Below are 24,198 nucleotides of genomic sequence, written 5' to 3' on the forward strand. Positions count from 1 at the left end.
TTATATGGAAAATTAGTCTTTAATTTAAAATTTTAATCTATATCTATAATATAAAAATGAATCGCAAAATGTGTTGGTAAGCGCATAATTCGAGAACGGCTGAACCGATTTCGATAATTCTTTTTTTATTATATTCCTTGAAGTACGAGGATGGTTCTTATGGAGAGAAAACGTAAATATGTACCACGGGCGAAGCCGGGGCGGACCGCTAGTTGATAATAAAACAACGAATTATGGAATACATTTTATTAAATCGTCATAAATACCGTTATCACATTTCACTTAACAAAATTGATATAATCTGTTAAAATAATTAAAAATACTAAATCAGACTCGTAAAATAGAATTTAATATAAATTCTTTAAATAAACAGAGAATTTGGGTAACTACGATTAAAATTTTGTACACAAATAACACAACCTGGCGATCGCAGGAATATAACACAGTAGTATGGCATTCAATATTAAATTACAAATGGTTAAAATATATGCATTCATGAGAAATAATCGTTCATTAATTAAAAATAACATTGACTTTGTATTGTATTAAATGTATAATAAATATATGAGTTAATCCATAATTTATTTTGCTACAAACTACAAAAAAGGAATGTACACATTGTATCAAATGGTTTCATTACTTACTAGTTTAATACTAAAAGCATTAACAACCTAACATTTAGTACATAATATGATCTGTATAGGCGAAAATTAAAATGCCAGAATATTAAACATTTGAATAGAAAAAATATATTTCGTATAAAACACAATATTTTGTACAAGTATCATATAAATAAAAATTGCGATATCTAAAAACGTTTAAAATGCATTTAAAATTTGTATAATAAATAAGCCTACTAAAGGATATTTATGTGTCATTAAAACTTATTGCTTACTGATATTTAGTTGGAAGTCCATAAACCATATTTTGTACAATAATATCTTAAAATTAAATTATTTCTATTTTAATACAGTCAGGCTCAGGCACATAAAGGCATACAACACACTCACACACCTATATTACGAGATTTTTAGATCATAGATAGAACATTGATAAATTGTGTCATGTTTGAGAAACTTATGAAGTATAGCGTAAATAAGAAATGCAAGAAATTGGCAATGTGAATAAAAACGACGTCACAGTTAGTTACCATGAAATAATAATGAATAACAACAAACTACAATACCAAAAAAGAAAATGCAAAAAATTCATTTTAGCATAAAAAGCAAATATCCTTTTTCTTGTCAAGAGGCCTAATAAATTTTATTTAATTTGAACCATATTTATTACATGTATACATTAGATCTAGTTTTTAAAATCATATTTTCACCAATCATGGTTTTGGTCAAATCTTATAAAAAGCCATTATAAATTTACATCTAAATGATATCAGCGCCATCTACAATAACCAAAGCATTCCTATTGATATAATTTTTCTAACTACATAGTAACTTTTTAAACTCACCCTACACAATACAAAGACACATTTTACAAGTATTTTGTTTTCTACACATAAATCACGTAAAAAATTTTCATTGATACATGACTTATAAAAATCTAGAGGGGGTTGAACGGCGGTCGAGCGCTACGTATTTTTACTTGTTTCGGTCTCTAGACAAAAATACCTAAATCACCATTCACATAACTTTGCTTAGTTCTTCATTGATATCTCCAATTGATTTAACATTTTTTTCTAACACGTAATTTAATAATTATTGCAATACCCACCCTACAGTATACGAGAAATGCTCTACAAGTAGCCCTTGGCTTGTATATTATGACGTCAAATCATGAAATATAATCTATATACTACTAACTGGGCGCTAGATGTTAGGCGTTGACGTCATCATTATCGAGCACCGGCTATCAAAATTAGTCCTGTCTCAACATAAACCGAAGCGTTCCTACTGTAACAACTTTTCTACTCCATTAATACATATACCAACTACTACAAAATCACTAAATTTTCACTCCTTACATATTATATAGCAACTAGCTGCTCCCCGCGGTTTCACCCCCGTGGCTCAGCTCCTATTGGTCGTAGCGTGATGATATATATTATATACCCTATAACCTTCCTCGATAAATGAGCTTTCTAACACCGAAAGAATTTTTTAAATCGGACCAGTAGTTCCCGAGATTAGCGCGTTCAAACAAACAAACAAACAAACAAACAAACAAACTCTTCAGCTTTATAATATTAGTATAGATAAACTATTCTAACTACGTCATCGATATTCCAACTTACCATCGCCTTCTAGAACATTTCTTATGCATAGGCCGCATTGTAGGTGGGCGCCCGATGTCAGACGGTGACGTCATTGTTATCGAGCGCCATCTGGCTGATGTTCACATAGTCCGGGTGTTGCGAGTATACATCGACCACTTCTAGAACATTCCTTACACGTAGGCCGCATCGATATCGTCTCCACAAGTGAGGCACAACACCCGCTGCACAGCGCGTATCAACCAGAGCGCGCTAGAGGGAGCTAGATGTCAGACGGTGACGTCATCGTTGTCTAGCGCCATCTGGCTGATGTTCACGTAGTCCGGGTGTTGAGAAAATACATCGACGAGTTTGCTGAACGTGGGCCGCACGTCGGGCGTGTACGCCCAGCAGTCTAGCATCACTTGGTAGATCTCGTCGGGACAGTTGTCCGGCCGCTCGAGCCGCTCGCCGCTCTCTACTAGCTGTATCACCTGGAAAAGAATTTAAATGTGAGTGTGATCGAGAAAGTTCTATACACTTTGCATTTAGTTTGAAATATCTCATGAGAGGCTATTCTCTACACATATAAATACTAATAATTATCACAATTTCTGATGAAATACTGAAATTGGAAAACACTTCTATTAGTTTTTGCTCATGGAACAATAAAAAAGGATATAATGAAGCTTTTGTAAATCAATTGTATTAAAATGACCATGGACAAACTAACAAACTTTGACTAAACTCAAACTCAAACATTTATTTATTCAATTAGACTTCTTTGAGAAGCACTTTTGAAACGTCAATACATATTTTTTACATTTACCACCGATTCGGAAAGCAGTATCTATGGAGAAGAACCGGCAAGAAACTCCATAGTTGCTCTTTTAAAACATATCAGTATTACAATTTAATTTTACAAAATATGTAACTGTATATTATCATAATATTATGCCAGAGAACTGTCCTGTGGTTTTTACGCGACAACCCTCCATGGGTTTTTATCTTCCATATATTCCTTAAGGTGATTGCTACGATCTGTTCCCAGCCAATATCCCGCTAGATGGCGCTGAATTCTACATTTCTAGTTTATTTGAGTTTTTGCGTAATTGGAATAGTCATCAAACCTAGGAATAGTCATGGCGGTTACTGAATATTATATTTTATTGAAATATGTTATATCATTGCCTTAAAATCCACCCAATTCGGTAAAATTATGCGTTTTAACATCTGTCATTGCATACAGGGTCGTTTACACACACAGACGTATACAAAAATGATAAAGATTTAACTCTAGATGGCGTGAATGTAAAGCGCGTCACACACGGTGAAGATACTACCTATAATATTTTATCTAATCTAGTAATATTTTATATTACAGTATCTTAAGGTATCCGGTATCAGCGTTCTGACCATCATTTTTCTTTTTTCGCTGTAGAACCGCCATCCTGTTACAAATGACCCACAAAGGAGAATGACCACGGGTGGTATCGGTAAAATTTTAGTTGTGCCACGTATTCGTTATATTGTTAATTCCTATTTGTATTTATAATGATCATATGTATCAATATTAAGTCTTAATTAAACCGGATAAATTGAAATAATAGTAAAAGTAAAAGTTTTTCTTTTGAAACATGTATGACTACGTATGGAATCGGTAAAATACTAGTTGTGTCACGTGTTCGTGATATTGTTAATTCCTATTTGTATTTATAATGATCATATTTATCACTATTAAGTTGTAATTATACCGAATAAATAGAAATAAAAGTAAAAGTTTTGTTTTGACACATACCTATATCTATCTCTCTTGCAAACGTCATATGTCATAGTTTCTATTTGAAATGTCAAATGAATGTGTTCGACGCATTGTTCGATGTTATTTTGAAATAATGTTTAAATTACGATTTACTTTTCACATTTGTCTTGTAAATTAAAATATTACCTATGTAATAAATGTAAAACTTAACGTTCATCGTTAGTTTAAACTCGATTAAGTAGTTTTTTGAAGTGTTGAATAAAACTATTGTTTTATTTTTATTGTCGCGAACTGCGGCTTATTTACATAAAAACTTTAATCATATCTAAAAGTACTAACATCAAGCTTTAAATTGAGCTATATTTCATCTTGACACAATAAGTTTGATTGCGATACCAAGTGCCATAGTCACTTGGGCAATCTCCTGTGGTTTTCATTTTTCTGTATGGGTAGACAAAACTTCAAAACGCCACCTGCTACGGTTTATATTATTATGAACGATTAGCTTTCCGCCCGCATTTTCAAAAAAAAACCCGTATAGTTCCCGTTCCCGTGGGGTTTCCGGGATAAAACCTATTCAATGTGTCCAAGTTACGTTCTATATGTGTGCTAAATTTCATTGTAATCGGTTCAGTAGTATTTGCGTGAAACACACACATACACATCCTCACAAACTTTCGCATTAGTAGGAAGTAGGATTGTTATAAAAATAAAAGTTATATTTGTTGGCGTAAACTATTTTATTGTAATTTTGGGAAATAAATAATGTCAAAATTGATTACCTACAATAAAACGCAGTTTTATTTTATTACCTACATTACACTATTGTTTTTTTTTTTTATCAAAACATGTATTTGAAGTAGCAAATATGATATTATGCTGATCCAAGCATTTTCACTCAAAACTAATATCACTAATGATTTGTAAAAGTAAATTATTTCAATATACATTTCATAACCAACAAGTAAGAATAATTATTCATACAACAACAAATCAAAAACACTATTTACTATGGAAAAAAAACCAGGAAGGTGAAAAACATATTTACGATTTCGATGCACTCGACTTTTAGTAAAATAATAGGTAAAAATATTATTATGGTTTTGATCACAGACATATCTGTGGTTTTGATTTTAGCTACTAGTATCAGAAAGCTGCGTGTTCAATGCACGTCGGGGTCCCACAACTGTGGAGGAAGGAAGGTAGAATACCTCCATCGAATAAGTGAAGTTTTTCGACATACTCGATTTGCCGGCCGGCCTCAATGAAGATTGTCCGAAAGTTGTATATGTGCTCTGTAACGAAAAAATTTCGCTAGCGCGATTCAGAGTGAGGTGTCGTACAATATACCTAATGAAGTTTTTCATCTTTTTATTTTACTGCAAATACAAAATAAAAATTAAACAATGGTAATGTAAATTCTAAACAAACTACTACCAAAATACAATTAGAACAAAAATCATTTGACTGGTTGATTTCACCCAGAGGCCAGAGGCGGCTCGTGACAAAATTGTATGGGTGTTCACTTGAAATAAAACAACGAAAATACAATAGCGTAGCAGGATAATTTATTACAAAAAAAAATGAGCACCACATTTTATAAATGTCTATAACACTAAAAATTACAAAGTACAGGCTATTTCAAAACGAATTCAATGACTAGGTATCAATAATTAGTAAATCACCGAATTTGCATTCGCGAGCGTAGGTATCCATAGTGTTTGTCACTGACGGTCACTGACCTCTATAACTTATAGTTATAGAGGTCAGTGGTGTTTGTTGTGTAAACATGTATGTATTTGAGTAGTTAGTAGCATATTATATTCTGAATTTCTGATCCATGCCTATTCACTCAAAACTAATAACACTAATGATTTGTAACAGTAAATTATTTCAATAGGTAGGTATTTGAACATTTCCCAACAAGACGTAAGAATAATTATTCGTAGGTATACAAGATACAATAACAAATCTAATACACTATTTATTATTTTATTATTTACTAGCGGTCCGCCCCGGCTTCGCCCGTGGTACATGTTTACGTTTTCTCTCCATAAGAAGTAATAGCTAGAGAGCTAGCGCAAAGCTACCTGTATGTATTTGACCAGACCTGGATTTTTGTGTGTTGATTCCCCTATACCTACTACACATGAGATGAGGAGTCACTAAGCCCAGAGTGGTGGACGGGGCGCGCGCTTAGGTAAGACAGGTGGAAATTTTTGGCGAACTTTGAAACCATTTGACCACGTCTGCCATTTTGATATTTGAAAATAGATTATTATTACTATCGGAAAATAACAATGGCAGACCATTATCACGCGGATAACATTCTGGCAGACACTTATGAAAGTGCTGAAAAAAATACAATTTTGAAAGTATTTGACCAGATCTGCCATTCATATATTTTATTTATTAGGGTCTTAAAAACTTATTTTCGAAACGGCAGACATTTTCATTGCGTACAGACTTCAGCAGACAACAAAACTTTACAGACTTCAGCAGTCAACAAGACTTAGCTTCTACATGGTCAGATGTATATATGTATTACGTTCCCTGACCTTACATCAATGATTTACTTTATTAATGTTTTTATGGTCATTTACATTTAATTTTGAAAACTATGGAATAAAATTTATAAATTTGATGATACAAAACTAAATATACATTTGTAAAGAATCTCAAATATAAAGTTGTGTTGCAAATAACAAATCATCATTTAAATATTTAGTTTATTTCTTTATTTAAGAAACAATTAACAATTACAAAACAACATAAAAAAACACGCATGCATTTATTGAAATGTTCATTCATCATCACTATCGTATGGCGTTGTGTGACTCGTCTTCATAATCCATTGAATCGGATTCTGTAAAAGTAAAACGTAAATTATATAATAAAAGAAATGAGTCATTATAAACTTACCTAGTAAGGCAATGCCTTTGATGTCGCACGATGCCGCCGCGCCGCCAGTGTAGGTAGAGATTGTCTAATCTAAAAATGAACGCCCTTCCACTAAACTTAATTGTTTCAATGTGTGAGGACAAATAATTATTGAACCACTTTTATATGTGTGCGCGCGGCGATTCTACTGCAAACTTTGACTTTCGCGCACTGATTTGTCAACTAATCGGGCGATCAGTTCAGGTGCCTAGCATTGTATGGCGGGGAGAGTGCGCTATGTACGGAATGACACGTCCGTTCTGTCGTGCATCGCGTCATTTATGCACTAGTTGGCCAACTGGTCCTGTCGTTCGGGCATGGACAGGACTGGAGGACTGAACGACCAATGAGGCAGACCAATTTGTGTGTATTGCGTCTATACACGTACTTTGAATGTGAGCGTAAACACAGTGGAGGGGCGTTCATTTTTAGATTAGACAATCTCTACTTCTGCTGCTACATGAAAATATGCTAGGGTTGCAACAAATGGGAAATAAAACAATTGTGATTATTACTATTATGATGTAATCATTTATTCATATTATGTACATTCAAAACAATTGCTATTATTAATTAATAATTTCAACGATACAATTTAGTAACCGAGAATTCAGAGGATTAAAGAAAATACCTGCCTGATCATTTTATCAAACTCTAAAAGAATTATGGTTATTTCGCATCACTCGGTTTATTAGTTTGGTAATAATTATTAAAGGTAGTTACAACCCTAGCCATTGAGTCGAACGGTAGGCAACACAATATCGACTTTGTGCGGGTACATATGGTACATTTCTTCTTGCTGTGAAGCGTAATTATTATTATTAATTTTTTTTAGGCTATTTTGAATCAGCTGTTCTAATTTAATTCTAGAAATTTATTAAAACGTGATTTTTTTAAAAGTATATTATGAGTTTATAAATACCTCAACCAATAGTTATTGTGTCCTATCCTCATTTCTTTATATCTTGGTAGTTAACTAAAGTGTTAAATTTACATAACCTCAACAACAACATTTACACTGCCACTGCACTAAAACTAAACTAACTAGGTCTCTAGCTATAAGAACCATCCTCGTACTTCAAGGGATATAATAAAAAAAGAATTATCGAAATCGGTTCAGCCGTTCTCGAGTTATGCGCTTACCAACACATTTTGCGATTCATTTTTATATTAGACTAGCGGTCCGCCCCGGCTTCGCCCGTGGTACATGTTTACGTTTTCTCTACATAAGAACCATCCTCGTACTTCAAGGAATATAATAAAAAAAGAATTATCGAAATCGGTTCAGCCGTTCTCGAGTTATGCGCTTACCAACACATTTTGCGATTCATTTATATATATATACTAGCGGTCCGCCCCGGCTTCGCCCGTGGTACATAATATTTACGTTTTCTCTACATAAAAACCATCCTCGTACTTCAAGGAATATAATAAAAAAAGAATGATCGAAATCGGTTCAGCCGTTCTCGAGTTATGCGCTTACCAACACATTTTGCGATTCATTTTTATATATAAGAAGATAAGATTATGTGAAAATAACCAGGAAGGTGAAAAACATATTTACGAAAACATAGTAACATAATATGGCTGTCGCTACAATAATTATATTTCAATTTTATCTTTTTATACCTAGTAGAACTGGCCGACGAATAAAAAAAATCGTATTAGAATAAATACAATAAATTACGGAACAAAAAAAGGATTGTAACTGAATTAGGTATGTTTGTTTCTGGGCGCACCGTTTTCGACGACGCGACGCGCGACGTAAGCGTATAGGTATAGGTACCTACTTTGCTAAAACAAACTAATAAAATTGTGTGTCTGTCTGAAAATTCGGAAAAGCATATTTTGCAAGTTTGTAATTACTTTGATAGTTTACCGATTTATAATAATTGTAATTGTAATTGTATAATATATAATTTGCAATGTGGTGAAATTTCATAAAAATCACGGGCCAATTTTTTGTTTTGAATCCCACCGAAAATATAATTGCGTTATTAGAATAATTAATTACTATACCTACCCACGATCAATTATTACAATATAGTCTCAAATGCATACTAGAGAAATATTGCAATTTGATTCAATTAAAATGCATAGCATACAAAAATAAATTCACAACACAAGAAATTCCGCGCGCAAATCATAGCGCGTGTCAATGAAATCAAGAATGTTTTATATCAAGCCGACGCGGACGACGACGCGACGCCGAACAAAAGTACCTACGACGGACGACCACGCTTCGAGTTGCCAAACAACATGAGTAATAAATTGTTTACAAAAAAAACAAGTTTTCCATTTTTCTGTATGAGTAGACTAGAACTTCAACTTCAAAACGCCACCTGCTACGGTTTATATTATGAACGATTGTTATAAAAATAAAAGTTATATTTGTTGGTGTAAACTATTTTATTGATCAATAATTTTGGAATTTAAAATTGTCAACATTGATTACAATAAAACGCAGTTTTATTTTATTACACTATTGTTTTTTTTATCAAAACATGTATTTGAAGTACCATATAATATTATGCTGATCCAAGCATTTTCACTCAAAACTCATATCACTAATGATTTGTAAAAGTAAATTATTTCAATATACATTTCATAACCAACATGTAAGAATAATTATTATTATTCCTACCTACAACAACAAACCTAAAACACTATTTACTATGGGAAAATAACCAGGAAGGTGAAAAACATATTATTATTTACGATTTCGACGCACTCGACTTTTAGTAAAATATAGTAGGTAAACATAATATTATGGTTTTGATTTTTGCTACTAGTATAAGAAAACTGCGTGTTCAAACTACTTGTTTGTCTGTCTGAAAATTCGGAAGTACTTTGGTAGTTTACCGATTTATAATAATATTGTATATATCGTTGTTTAAAAAATATTCAAACACAATAAAATATGATATACTGATTTATCACTGGTTTCAGTGATGAACTGATGAGTCAATTATAGCCACTATACTTTCGTCATACGTGTGTATGATTGATGTGATTTGCAACGTGGTGATATTTCAGAAAAATCACGGGTCAAATTGTCCCACCGAAAATATAACTGCGTTATAAGAATAACTATACCTACGATAAATTATACATAATAGGGGAGGGTGGGGTAATCACGGACGGCGGGTAATGCCGGACACATCAGTTTAGGTGTGTTAGAAAAGGATAGCAGATATTCTCAATGCTTCAATCGCGAGTCGAGTTCGAACGTAGTGCCGGACTGTGAGTAGGAGAGTGAGGCTGCGCACACTTTGCAAGGTATGTAAAATTGAGTTTTTTTCTACAATTTCATCTAATTTTAGTGTAATTTTGAAAAGTTGTATATTATGGCATTAATGACATAGGAATCTGGTATCTTTTATGTATATCGACATGTAATTAGATAAGGTTTTAAAGTACTCAGCACTTGCATCACTCGATTCTAACCTCAAATAAAAAAATAGTTCTGGATATTTCTGTGAATCGGCTAATGACGGACGACTAAGATGGGGCAATCTCGAACGTCCGCAATTACCCCTACATAGATTGATTTTTATCTTTTATTTAAAATATTTGTTTCCACCGGTTAACTGCGGTAGTTTTTGTTTCCTTGTACCTAACCTAAAATATTGTTTTAACAGACTCTTAACTGTTGTGTTATAAATATGTATACTTACTTACTATATCTATTTTTAGATGCCACGACGACTTAACATATTTCGGACCCATTAAGACTGCTTATAATAGAGAATGCGACTTATACATGGCTTCAAATGTGGGCCGAAAAATTACACAGTATGAGGTCGTAGAACTTTTTACGAAGGCTTTTAACCGCATCAGCAATATAGAGAAAGCAGCAAACGGATTCCGCGCAGCTGGTATTTGGCCCATAGATACAACTAAATTTGATGAACAGTTTGTAGATGCAGCAACATCATCACTGGAAAATCCCAGCATTTTACAAAGAGCAGTGACCCCTGATTCACAAATATTACCAACATCAATTGAGCAGCAAAGACCAGCCACACCTTTGGTTAACTTAAATGAATCCATTCCACTTACAAATATTGTTAATGTTCCCATAATGCCACAACAAAAGAGTAAACAAACTTCCAGAAAAAAACATTCTACTGTAATAACGAGCACTCCGATGAAAGACAGTCTTGAGGAAAAAGAACAAAAAAAGAAATATAAAGAGCAGATAAAAGAAACTGAAAAGACCGTAAATACAAATAAAGGAAAAAAAGGAGTGAAAAATCTTAGAGCATTTGCAGATGAGAATTATGAAATTGAGAAGCAAAAGAGGAATGTACCACGCAAAAAGAAGAAAGTCGATAAAGGAGCTACGACGGAGAAAGAGTATTATTGTCTGATTTGTGCCGAAAAGTATGAAGATCCTCCAGGTGAAGACTGGATTGAATGTCACAAATGTAGGTTGTGGGCCCACGAAAACTGCACAAGTGGTGAAAGCACTTCAAAGGGTTTTCTCTGTGATTTTTGTAGGAGTTAGACCACGTTCGTTATGACCCCAACGCATCCGAGATTACCCCACACTGTGTCCGTACTTACCCCACGTGCTGTGGGGTAATCCCGGATACAAGGGTTTTGTTTTTTTGATACTAGTTGATTTTATTTTGAAAATATATCTACGTTAAGTATGAGAACAGAAGATTGATTAGTTTAAGTAAACTTTTGGCAATAAATAGTATTCGTAACTTGGTATGGTTTTGTTCTATTTCAATTCTCCCTTAAGTGTTCGCAATTACCCCACTCTCCCCTACAATATAGTCTCAAATGCATACTAGTGAAATATTTAATTTGAATCAATAAAATAAAAAAAAAATAAAAAATAATAATAATACAAAAATAAATTCACAACACAAGAAAATCCGCGCGCAAATCATAGCGCGTGACAATGAAATCAAGAACTTTCGAGCCGACGCGGACGACGAAGGAGCCTAACAAAAGTACCTACAATCATAGGCGGCTCGTGACAAAATTGTATGGCCGTGTTCACTTGAAATAAAACAACGAAAATAGGTACCTACAATAGCGTTAGCAGTACAAAAAAAATGAGCACCACATTATAAATGTCTATTTATACACTAAAAATTATAGAGTATTTCAAAACGAATTCAATTATTATTTAGCAATAATTAGAAAATCCCCGAATTTGCATTCGTGATCGTATTCATAGTGTTTGTCTACACTAATATTATAAAGAGGAAAACTTTGTTTGTTTGTTTGATTGTAATGAATAGGCTCATAAACTACTGGACATTTTACCAATGTTTGCAAGTTTGTGATTACTTTGATAGTTTACCGATTTATAATAATTGTATACTTATATCATTGTTTAAAAATATTCAAACACAATATGATATAGGTACTGATTTATCACTGGTTTCAGTGATGAACTGATGAGTCAATGTTAGCCACAATACTAATCACTTTCGTCATACATGTGTATGAACTATGATTGATGTGATTTGCAATGTGGTGAAATTTCATAAAAATCACGGGCCAATTTTTTGTTTTGAATCCCACCGAAAATACATATATTACTAATTGCGTTATTAGAATAATTAATTACTATACCCACGATCAATTATTACAATTTACAATATAGTCTCAAATGCATACTAGAGAAACATTGCAATTTGAATCAATTAAAATGCATAGCATACAAAAATAAATTCACAACACAAGAAATTCCGCGCGCAAATCATAGCGCGTGTCAATGAAATCAAGAATGTAATTTTATATCAAGCCGACGAGCGACGACGCCGAACTAAAGTACCTACAGTACCATTTACCTTCAGTGTACAATACAGTTTACAGACCTACGACGGACGAACAATAATGAGTACCTAATAAATAAAAAAAAACATAGTTTCTAAGGTCATTAGTTTTATTTTATTTTATTGTTATTTTCTTTGAACGATTGGAAATGAAATTACTCAATTTTTACACAGAACTTTGATTTATTAGAATTATGCTCATTATGCATAAGATAACGAACGCGAATGCACGACATCTAGCGCGTCAATGTCTAAACATCGCCTTTCGTTTAGACATTGACGCGCTAGATCTGTAATAAGTATATAGTCTATGCGCTAGATGTCGTGCTTTATGTCGTGTTTCGCTTGGCAAAAGTCACGCACACTACTGTAGAAGTGTCAAATTTTTCCGGTATTTTACTGTTGTTTTTCTAAGTAAATATTGTAAATTATTGATTAAAAAGGTCGAACGCGCACACATTTCATTATAGAGAAGTGATAAAATGATTAGTTTTAAAGAAATAGTGTCTGTGTTAAGTGTTTAGAGGTAATCAAAAATGTATGGAGGGACGGTCGGAACATCAACCTTAATGCTGTAATAGGCTCTCTGAACTAATACGTTTTTTACATAATTTTTAAATTTAGCACTACTAAACTCTTTGATACTATGAGGAATTCTGTTGTAAAAAAGTATACCTTGGCCCATAAATGAGTTTTTAACTTTCGCTAACCGATAAAATGGCATTTCAATTTTATTTCTGTTCCTTGTGCCATAACAGTGTCTATCTCCTACTCTTGTGTGTAAGTCTGCATTTTTGTGTATATATAAAATGTTATTAAATATATACTGTGATGGTACAGTGAGGATACCAGTATTCTTAAAGAGATCTCTTAGTGAGCACGTAAATTATATTATATAGAGCGTATGGCTCTTTTCTGTAATATAAATATAGTTTCTATATCTGCAGCCCTGCCCCATAGCAGAATTCCATAGGACATAATGCTATGAAAGTAGCTAAAATAAACCAATCTAGCCGTGTCTTCATCGGTGAGATGCCTTATTCTTCGAACTGCATATGCAGCTGAACTAAGCTTAGCAGCGGTGGTGGCAACATGGGGCCCCCATTGTAGCTTCTCATCTAGTGTCAAACCAAGAAAAACAGTAGAATCCACAGGGTATAATACCTCCCCGTTTAAAATAATACCCCTTTTTACCTTTTTTACATTTGGAAGGATAAATTCTACACAATATGTTTTTTTTGCATTTAATAATAAATTATTAGCATTGAACCAATTGGATATGCGTAAAAGAGCAGAGTTTACTTCGTCAACATTTGTGTCATGTCTATCCACATTAAATATTAATGAGGTATCATCTGCAAACAGTACTATTTCACACATATCCTGCAAATAATATGGTAGGTCATTAATATACACTAAGAACAAAAACGGTCCTAAGATAGATCCCTGCGGAACACCTATGTTAATCGACGACTAGTCTTTTGTAGCTGTATGACATATAATTTACTATCAATATCCTCACCTCAGTGCCCCTCATATCTCCATACGGCTGTTTCCCATAGGAGAACATCTCCCACAGCGTGACCCCGTAGCTCCACACGTCGCTGGCGTGGCTGAACGTGCCGTAGTTGTACGACTCGGGCGCGTACCACTTGATCGGCCACTTGCCGCCGCGACTGGCCTTGTAGTACGAGCTGTCGGTGGATAGTGCGCGGGATAGTCCGAAGTCGCTGATTTTTACTTGGTGCCTGGGGATAATTGCAAATAATATAGAATTTATTCATTAAAACAACAAATTTTCTTTGTTTTGTTTATGACAAACTCAAATTAAAATTTGTACAACGCATACAAATTGATGGAATATATTTAAGAAAGCTTTGCGGCATGACTGCGGCAAGTTGCATTAACGACTACGTTGTAATGAAGCTGCAATAAACCTTTTCAACTAATTTCATGAAACTGTATGTATATAAATATAGTGGAAAATTTTTTTGGTACAATATCGACAATCAACGTTTGAAAAATATTTCCACCAGAACAGAACTGCCAGTATCGCATTATAAATATTCTTCAATTATACATTGAATTCGACATCTACAATTTGCAATCGACAATCATTCACACATACACAAAAAAGTTACCATTAAAAAAATACAATCCGTCTCGAAGGACCAACAATGTTTCTCCTAAATACCCGAAAAATTACAATCTTAACAAAATACAATCCGGTTCGAAGGACCAACATCATTTCGTCCCCAAACACACAAACTTCACACATACATCACAATAGAACCCACCTGCTAGCCAACAATATGTTCCTTGCAGCAAGATCCCTGTGCACAAAGCGTCGCCGCTCAAGGTACCGCATGCCGGCCGCCACTTGGCACGCCCACAGCCGCAACTCGCAGCCCGCTGTGGATTCTGCATGCCGCACTAAATACTCAAGTAGAGAGCCCAGTGGCACTAGCTCTTGCACCATCGCGAGGGGAGGGCCCTGGAGGAAGGGATAGTTTCGGTTAATAAATTTGTTTTTATATTTATTTCAGGTCATAGACAGTAAATTGTAGGTACAGACCCACATAGAATATAAACCTTATAGACTTACATATATGTATTTATTCAATGTGCATGTTATGAATGTGTGAGTAACTTTACAAAAGTAACATTTTGATATTTTTACAAAGAATTTGGCTATTTTTGTCACAATAACCAAAAGAAGGTTGAAATATGGCAAAAACGGTGCATAACAAGCACAATATCATGAGATTTATATGTTCGCACCGCAAGGCGTTATGCTAGTCTACTACGTGTGTCGTCGTCGTCGTCGTCGTCGTCAGCCATTGGACGTCCACTGTACCACGTGTGTAGTATTACTTAAATAATGGATTTCAATTTGTTGGACTGTATTAACAAAACAATCACTTAAACCTTACGATATCATCAGTACTCACCAAAGACACCCCAATCAGGCGAACAATACAGCGATGCCTCAACGCCATCATAAGCTTCGCTTCCGCCAGAAACTCTCGTTTATTCGAGTCCGTGTGTTGCAAGTGTAACGTCTTCACGGCCACTTGTACAGGTGGTTGGTCAGGCGCGTTGTACACAGCACGAAGTACTGAACCGAACTCGCCTTCGCCCAGTACCGCACCGAGGGTAAGCTCGCTGAATGGTATGAATTCTGCGGGATGATCTCGAATTTATTATGTATTACATTAAAAGACATTTAAAAGTTACCTCCAAATACGTAATAAGAATACATCTATTCACTGACGCACGTTAATGAACGAATGAAAAAAAAAAACACTTTTACTAGAGTCAATCACTGTCTCCTTCATACTCATCATGTGTAAGCGCGAGAGAGACAGATAGACTTTTCATGATGCGCAGAAATTACGACGTCACAACGCACACTTATTCAGACACTACACAAGCGCAATATGAAAATATGTACTAAACTAACACTAAACACACTACTAACAAGTACTAACCTTGCAAAGTAGACAGCTGACCGTCCGAATTAATTGATATTTCATTATAGTTCTCCGCTAAAGTTGTCACTGCACTATTATTCACTGGAACTTTATATGTATCTGCGTCAGCTTCATCATTATTATTCATGGAATCATTGTTGAAATCGGTAGAAAAAGACAAATTTCTTGTTAGAAGCTCAAACGTTGATGCGTTGTTGTTGTTTATCGGAGATGTGGCATTCTTATTTAATATATCGTTCTTGACTAAGGATAATGACTGGTTTGTGTTAACTCGGCTTGGCGAGTGTTTCTTTGTACGTGGCATCGTTGAAAACTGAAAGAGGTAATTGATGAATAAACATAAACTGAAAATAAATAAACGCATTCTAGATCAGAAAATAGACGCGATAGATAAAAAAAAGAGCGTGTATGCCGAGCACACGTGATAGACGTGAAACTTCTTTCTATTTTTTTTTTGTTTTTTTTTAGAAAATCTATAAAGTGAAAGTTTTAATCAAAATATGATAAAAGGACAATCTCTTCTATTTTTCTTCGTGTTTTTCTATAGCCAAATTAATTTTTAGTATGACTAAATGACAAGGTAAACAACATAATATACATTTTATCTCATATTAATATAAAACTAGTACAATACATACCTCAGGCAAGGGTGGTTTAGGTTTAGGCGGTACTGGCGCGGTGAGTCTCGTGGGCAAGCCGTCGGGCACACTCCCATAGTGTTCTATAAGACGCTCTAACGATTCTAGGTATGGACCATCATCGATAAATAGCCAATCACCCTGAAAGTGGAACATTATTATTAAATCGATACTAAGGAATTAAAAAACTAAAAAAAATAAGAAGCTTGCTAGATAGATAAATTTCGCAAGATCTGTACCACAATTGGAAAACATGTCTTATTTTTAAAGTTGAAGAAATTGTAAGTTAGGTATCATATGTAAGGCTAAAAGAGTTCAATATATTTTTTTTGGCTGATATGAGCCAATGATAATAACAGTTATTTAAAAAAATATAACGATTGAAAAATGATACAACTACATATTTTATAAAAAATTGCAACTCATTAATTTTAATATTCTATAATAGTGAATGAATTTCTTTATGAACTCTGGTGATCACAAAATATTTTACATGCACACCAACCTCTTTCCTAATAATGAAGTTATACGGTGTATTCTCGCTGTACATAGTGAGCACATACGCCCCAGTATGTCGCTCACTGTACCGCACTAAGAACACACCATCTGACGCTTTATCACGTAAGTTGTGCTGTCTACAATATTCTTCTAGAATCTTTACTGCTTCCTCACGATTCAGTGTCCCGTGGTACCATTGGCTTTTTGTAGTGTTCGCGGGCTCTGGTTTGTGGTTTTCTGTAATCATATTAAAATTATTAATAATTTTAATTAAATAATGGTCATTTAAAAATTTGAACAAAAATAAACTTTAATATAAAGTTACACTTACTGAGCAACTGATAGCATTCAGTGTGTCCATATTGTTTGGCTAATTGAGCAGGGGTCTCTTGAGCTAGTGTTCTTGGGTGTGCTGGTGCTTTGAGTTTTAGTAAAACCTAAAAAAATAAATTTAGACGGTAAAGTATAATAACATTTTCAGTTTTTGTGAAAAGTATTATTTTATCTACTAAAGTTAGTCATTAAAAATAATATTAAGTACTTATTTAAGAAGAAGAAAAAAGTAGACAAGATAAATATTATGATTTCTGCTAACAAATATAATTTTACAACAAATACCTTGATACATTCGATATGTCCTCTCTGAGCAGCATCATGTAGCGGCACTTTACCGGTGGGCGCGTGCCGCATCTGATAGTTTGCGTAGCCGTATGTGATCAACAACTCTGTTGTGCTTGGTAAGTTATATTGGCAAGTGTACTGGAAACGAAAATTATGGTTTTGTTAATTTTGAAGGGTAAAATTGGTTTCGGTTTTTGATTATTTGCTATTATATCTCTATCAGGAGATGTTCTGCCATATTGCTACCCTACTTAAAGACCATAAAAATTTTGCTTTTCATATCAAACAGAGCCAATCTCAATTATTTACAAATAACAATTATAAAATAATTCTTAACACTGTTATTAAAAAACCCTAATTTTTATATAGAGTTACTGTGAGATAAATGTAAAATTAGCTTAGATTTCTACTGTTTTGTATTTTCTAGAACTAAATTTAAGAATCAAACTTCAAATACTTACGTGCAAAGGCGTGAATCCCAACGAGTCTCGCACATTGACCGTAGCTCCACTCTCAATCAGTTTGGCAAGTATATTATCATGGCCTGTTCTTGCTGCAATGTGCACTGCGGTTTGTCCATCTTGGTTCTTTGCATCTCGGTTACGGTAGCCACATGCGAGCAACTGTGACACCACATTGAAATCACCTGCCTCTGTAGCCCTGAAAGAGACACTAGGCATTTTAGCAACTCATAAATGCGCGTAAAGTAATGTAGGGTATATTTTTAAAGGAGAATTCTACCTACTTACTACTGTAAAAGCTTAACAGTTTGGGAACACATACTGTTTCATTAATAATTTTATGGGGCTGTTGCAATAACAAAAAAATATTGAAAGCAATATAATAATAATATTGCATCTGTGTATTTAAATATGTAATAATAAAAATCTCTTAAGTAAATAAATTAAACGATTTATTGTACAGTGTTTTGGGAACCATTCAAAGGTACTGAAACTTTATTCATTCAGATGTCAGATGAGTCACAATTAATTATTTTTATTGTAAGAGAATGTTATTCCAATCTAAAAATCAATATATTGAACATATTATTTACTTATTAATTAATAATGTTTGTTTTACTGTGTACACATTGCTCATATCTTGAGAATGTTCAGTGTCGTAGCAACAACATAGCCAGCATGTTGGGCGATGATGAATACAATGTTTATGTTAATGATTCATTACAATAACACACCTCACTGATAGTTTTGTTTACAAGTCTCATTAAGCAACCAAACATTCAAATGTTTTTATACTATGAAGTCACTAGTCAATAGAGATGAATAGCATAGTTAGTAGATATCTATGGTAGTTAGCATAATATTATTTGCAATTAATAGAATTCAAATACCTCAAATAGTGTTTGAATAATATTTTATGTAAAGCATATTCAAATACATAACTACAAATCTGCATGTTAAGGTAAAATTTAATATAATTATTTAATTTATTTTAATGATTAGAGCAATTTATATATTTACACTTGAACAAGTACAACATAATTTTTAAGCCATACAATCTGTATTTAACTATGATTTAACATAACTATTAAACTGCCTGCAACTAATCTATACTGGATCTAATGCATGCAGTAGTTATTATTAATGTACAATAGCCAAATTAAAGTCATTAGTAGAATAATAAATAACCATCTCTATATTATTCAGAAAGCCCTCGCCTTAATAGGATTAAAGTGGAGAGGCAGTGATAAATGTCATAGCTATTTGTGAACAAGTCCAAGTGTCCTTCTCTCAATATTTATTGAACATGCACTGAGCAGGAAATCAACAATAAACTTGTCAGTGTTTACAGTACATTATATGTTGCAAGCAAAAATGTTGGGTCAATAACCTGGCTAGTGCCTATTATACAGATATCGGATAATTGTGAAACTGAAACCATTTATAGTCTGTAATATTCCATTGAAAAATATATTTATCATTGAGATTGTACTCACAATCAAAACCATTGTAAGACAAGTGTTACATGACATCAAAAATTAAGGGCAATTTGAACAGATCATGCCTTAATAGAACTTCCTACTTCACATTCTTTTAGCTTCTTTATTGATGATAAAATATTGACCTATTGAAATATTGAATGTTTATTTATATTTTAAAATCAGTTTTGGTTTTGTTTTATTAATAAGTTAATAACTATAATAATGCATATTGATAGATTATTCTGATTAATCTACTTTAAATAATTTTTCTTGTTGTTTATAATATGTATTTTCTTACAATTAACTCAGAATCTTCTCAATCAAATAAAAAACTGTTTGACATAATTGTCACCATCTTTACAGTAACATACTCTATTTCTGTATCCAAATTCAACACAGGCAAGTGGTTACAGGTTAACGAGACACAAAACATATGAAAATTTTAGTTTGATCAAAACACAGCGAGGTCAAACATGACAAATTTTATGGACACTAAAATAACTTGTAGACTAGCAATTTATTCATAGTGTGTTCATGCAGGTGTCATATTTGTAAGGACATGATGCAATTATTGTTGTCTTTGATTACCAATACATGACTTGAATGATAATGAATATCAAACATATGGAATTTTAAATAGTTTTATCATATCAATTCTTTTTTGTTGTGCAGTTTTTATGTACAAAAATTATTATCACTGGTGATTGATATGAGATAATTTGAGATATTTAAAACTTGTTTTTTTTCTAACTTGTTCTCTGGCACTATACATATATTCATTTTAAGAAATTAACAAATATTGAAATAATTGTGTGTAATGTTTAGTGCCATTATTATTTGAACAGCAGAATTATTTTTAATTTAATATTATCAACGCCAATTAAAGTCTTATTAGACATTGATTCAACCATTATGTAAACATAAATTGATTATTGTCTTTATAGTCACATTTCGTTTATTCATAGATTTATTACTGGGTACACAGAATTCTCTAAATAAACAGAATAAATAATATCAACCATTTATACATACTGAACTGACCTGTGTAAAAGATTTGTTGTTCCCTGAGTTCTTGATTCATGCGGAGGTGCTTGTCCCTTGCATACTACTGAAAGACGAGTCACTAAGCCATTGGAGTCACCTCGGTAATGCTGTATCAATGTATCCAATCCATGTACTGTGGTATGCTCTTCAATAGAAAAGAATGCATCTTCTCCGTGCCTTCTTATTTGATAATGCACAACCTCACCCTGTAAAAGAACCATGAAAATGTAAGACAAAGTTTGGATTGTGTGTATCAAACATTTTTCGATTTTATTGTATTTACCTGATGTAATACCGATAGCACATAGTCTCCTGGTGATGTATTGCTCTCGCGAACCAAGAAAACACCATCTTCGCCCTCTGCAAAAACATATATGTAATTGTATAATATTTGAAAAACATTACAACATGCAACAAAAGCGCCGCTGGTCTATTTATTAGTACTCACCTTCTTTTAAAAGTTTCTCAGCAGTTTCTCGAGATATCTTCCCATGAAACCAGTTTACATTATCCTCCCTATTCATCCTCAATAAAAATGAGTTTGTCTGAAATGTTATAAATAATCTTTACGAATGTCACAAATCACAGCTGATGAACGCAGTTTACAACAAAGCCGAGTTTATGCCATAACTTTACAAGCACTAATATTTTTTCACTTTATTCTGCACTAAAATCGTATTATTTCATGATCTCCAATATTAAAAGTTTAACTTAAAAACAAGTTTTTGTTACAATGTACCTTTGGATACTTGATTTTTAGAAAATATTTATTCTATTTCTTTCTAACCTATTGCATTCTTGTTTGACAATACTACTGATTTATGAATGAATTAGTAGGAACTACCATCCTTCTTACTCCAAAGAACATTCAGTTGAGTTTGAAAGAGACAACCGATTGCTGTAGTTGTTTTCGTTTTTATCGTATAATAACATTTGTAAACGTCAAATGTCAAACAATTACGGTAGTCAAATAAGGATCTATTTAATTTTTTTTGCGATATTTCATGATGAATAGTTTCATAAAAACATTTAAAATGTTAAACTAATTATTCATCATATAAATTATATTTATATTACCTTTAATAATATGAATGACGTCATGGTTGTTATCATGTTATCCAACTTCAGAAAAAGCACTGAATTTATATTCCAAATATTTATAACTTCACACTATTTATTTTTCCACCTCTTTTTGGCAATCCACATTTTTCATGATTTAATAGATAAACCAGATAAATTTTTATTAAAAGCGCTTGTAGCGAACTGTGTCTAGCAAGCAACCGGCAGACAGGCGCGGTATCCCCAACTCTGCCTTCCAGCGAATGACTCATAGCAAGGTCAATTCCGAGAAATGAATCACCAGTATACTCAGTTCAGTTCAGCAATGCCATAAGTAATCGCATTCTCTGACAACTCTACAATCTACATCGTTATAGTATTTTCACAGACTAATAATAATATACTACGTATTTTGTTAAATGAAGGCTTTATGTACTTAATTAAATACAAATTATTATAAAATGATTTCAATCTAATAATTACTAAATTACGATTCACGATTCACGTTATATCTTGTGTATAGGTACCCACTACCCATTAGAATATTATCTATAAAAAGTACATAATATATGTGCCTACTATTGTCTATTCAACTAGATACTAAGAAATAGAATACCTATCCCTAAAAATGGATCGAATGGAATAATTAGTAATTACTAATTACACCTTGGTTACAGATAAACTTAAAAACTACGGAACGAATTTTACAAATTCGATATAAGAAAAATTGTGTATCGCAAACAAGGACGACAATAATAATTATATTATTATCACGCGCGGTGTACCTAAATTGCTTATGAATTCAGTCAGGACCGAGCCACAGATCACAGAGCAAGTAGCCTGGATGAGGACTGAGGTACCGCCTGCAGCTGCATAATAAAACCTCAGCATTTTTTTTAGTTTAATTAGGTATGTATATGGTACGTAATTTAATGGAAAATATAATATGTATTTTAAAATCATATCAAAAGTCAATACCTACTATGATCTGTTTTACCAGGCAGAGGGTAATTAGTTTAGTTTGGGCAGTTCACTTATATGACAAAAATAACTTCTAAGTCCTAATAAATACTCTACTTCGGAAAACCTGTGGCCGTATGACACAAATACTTCGATTAAACGTTTCAACAGATATTTAGAAAGTATTAACTATAAATGTACTGCTAGTTGTCTAACGAGATCGAGCTTAGTAAAACCAGTCTCAGGTTTGTTTACCTCACGAATGCAATGCAATGTTTATTTACTTTCATTCTCCGACCGTCTGCCTTTAACCTGTCTGCGTAGAAAATTCTGGATTCTTGACATTACATTTCGAACGGGGAATACAGCAATGCGTAAGCCGTAAACATAATCTATGTAGGTGTACCTACCTACCACTAGGATATATTTTGTAAGAATATTTACTTAAATTGAACAAGGATAAGGCCAAATCATGAAAAATATGATTTTTTAAATTATATATTTGAACATTTCCAATATTACATGTTTTGCAATGGTTTTGCATTGATTTACGCGGCTTATACGCTCAATCCTTACTCGTTTCCCAGTCCATAGTCTCCTGTAGATTTAGACCATAATCTAGACTGTCGCCTAATAGTCTGCATACACAAGCCGGCCCTGAGTTGCCTCGTAAGTCGTAACACGAATCGTCAAGGCAGCCTGGACCTGAATGTGTGAGTCACCACTTTCTACCACCACGCGGTCGATGACACTTATTAAGTCTCTGGCTATATTTGTTACTTTATAATATCGAGTAATAAATAAAAAATAAACACTTTAAATTAGATTGAGTAACATAATATGCTTCCCGGTTCAATCTTTAATAGGTACATTATCGTAGGTACAAGACCAATCTTGCTACAATATTACATATATGTAGTTTCATTAGCAAGCGATCTTCAGTGTGATATACCTAATATTAATATCGGAACATATCTGGAAATTCGGATTTAAACGATTATGTACACTTAAATATGTTACCCATTGTTAACATGATATCCGTTCCGTTCCGTTCCAGCCTTTTAAGACGTCCAACTGCAGGACATAGGCCTCCCCCAAAGAGACGACCGTTCCATAACGACCGATCACCAGCGGCCTGACTCCAGCGGCTAACATGATATGTGCGATTTCAAATATTATACTTAATAGAAATAAAAATTTAATCAATGTTTAATGAAGCAATTAAATATCAAA

The 24,198-nt window shown here is 33.3% G+C and overlaps 1 protein-coding gene across 3 annotated transcripts; it reads right to left on the reverse strand.

Moving 5' to 3' along the window:
* Positions 1-231: 231 nt before the first annotated feature.
* On the reverse strand, positions 232-22,276 carry Shark (SH2 ankyrin repeat kinase). 3 transcript variants are annotated; one of them, XM_089696662.1, is made up of 16 exons: positions 22,024-22,276; positions 21,395-21,491; positions 21,230-21,306; positions 20,944-21,152; positions 18,422-18,620; positions 17,958-18,098; positions 17,671-17,776; positions 17,347-17,576; positions 16,842-16,982; positions 16,201-16,516; positions 15,661-15,890; positions 15,007-15,203; positions 14,232-14,457; positions 2,216-2,700; positions 1,701-1,992; positions 232-1,669 (listed from the first exon to the last, which is right to left on the reverse strand). In XM_089696662.1, exons 1-14 carry the CDS (start codon positions 22,057-22,059, stop codon positions 2,497-2,499), a joined length of 2,409 nt encoding a protein of 802 aa, XP_089552788.1. In that variant the 5' UTR covers positions 22,060-22,276; the 3' UTR covers positions 232-1,669; positions 1,701-1,992; positions 2,216-2,496. The 3 variants fall into 3 exon arrangements, with proteins under 3 accessions (XP_089552788.1, XP_089552787.1, XP_089552789.1); XM_089696661.1 differs by having other exon boundaries at positions 232-1,992; XM_089696663.1 differs by lacking the exon at positions 22,024-22,276 and adding an exon at positions 21,686-21,770 and having other exon boundaries at positions 232-1,992.
* Between the last annotated feature and the right edge of the window lie 1,922 nt (positions 22,277-24,198).

The sequence above is a fragment of the Colias philodice genome, chromosome 6 (assembly GCF_061535455.1).
Source record: "Colias philodice isolate Cphi_HAF_F1 chromosome 6, ilColPhil1 Martin Lab GWU primary, whole genome shotgun sequence".
In the NCBI taxonomy this organism is placed as follows: domain Eukaryota; kingdom Metazoa; phylum Arthropoda; class Insecta; order Lepidoptera; family Pieridae; genus Colias; species Colias philodice.

What these genes read in the sequence shown, in the direction of transcription:
- Shark (XM_089696662.1), bottom strand. Translation starts at nt 22,059, where the DNA reads ATGATAACAACCATGACGTCATTCATATTATTAAAG. An exon ending in CTAAACCACCCTTGCCTGAG is followed by an intron (nt 16,517 to 16,841) that starts GTATGTATTGTA and finishes TACCTCTTTCAG; the next exon opens with TTTTCAACGATGCCACGTAC. An exon ending in AACATATTGTTGGCTAGCAG is followed by an intron (nt 14,458 to 15,006) that starts GTGGGTTCTATT and finishes AATTATCCCCAG; the next exon opens with GCACCAAGTAAAAATCAGCG.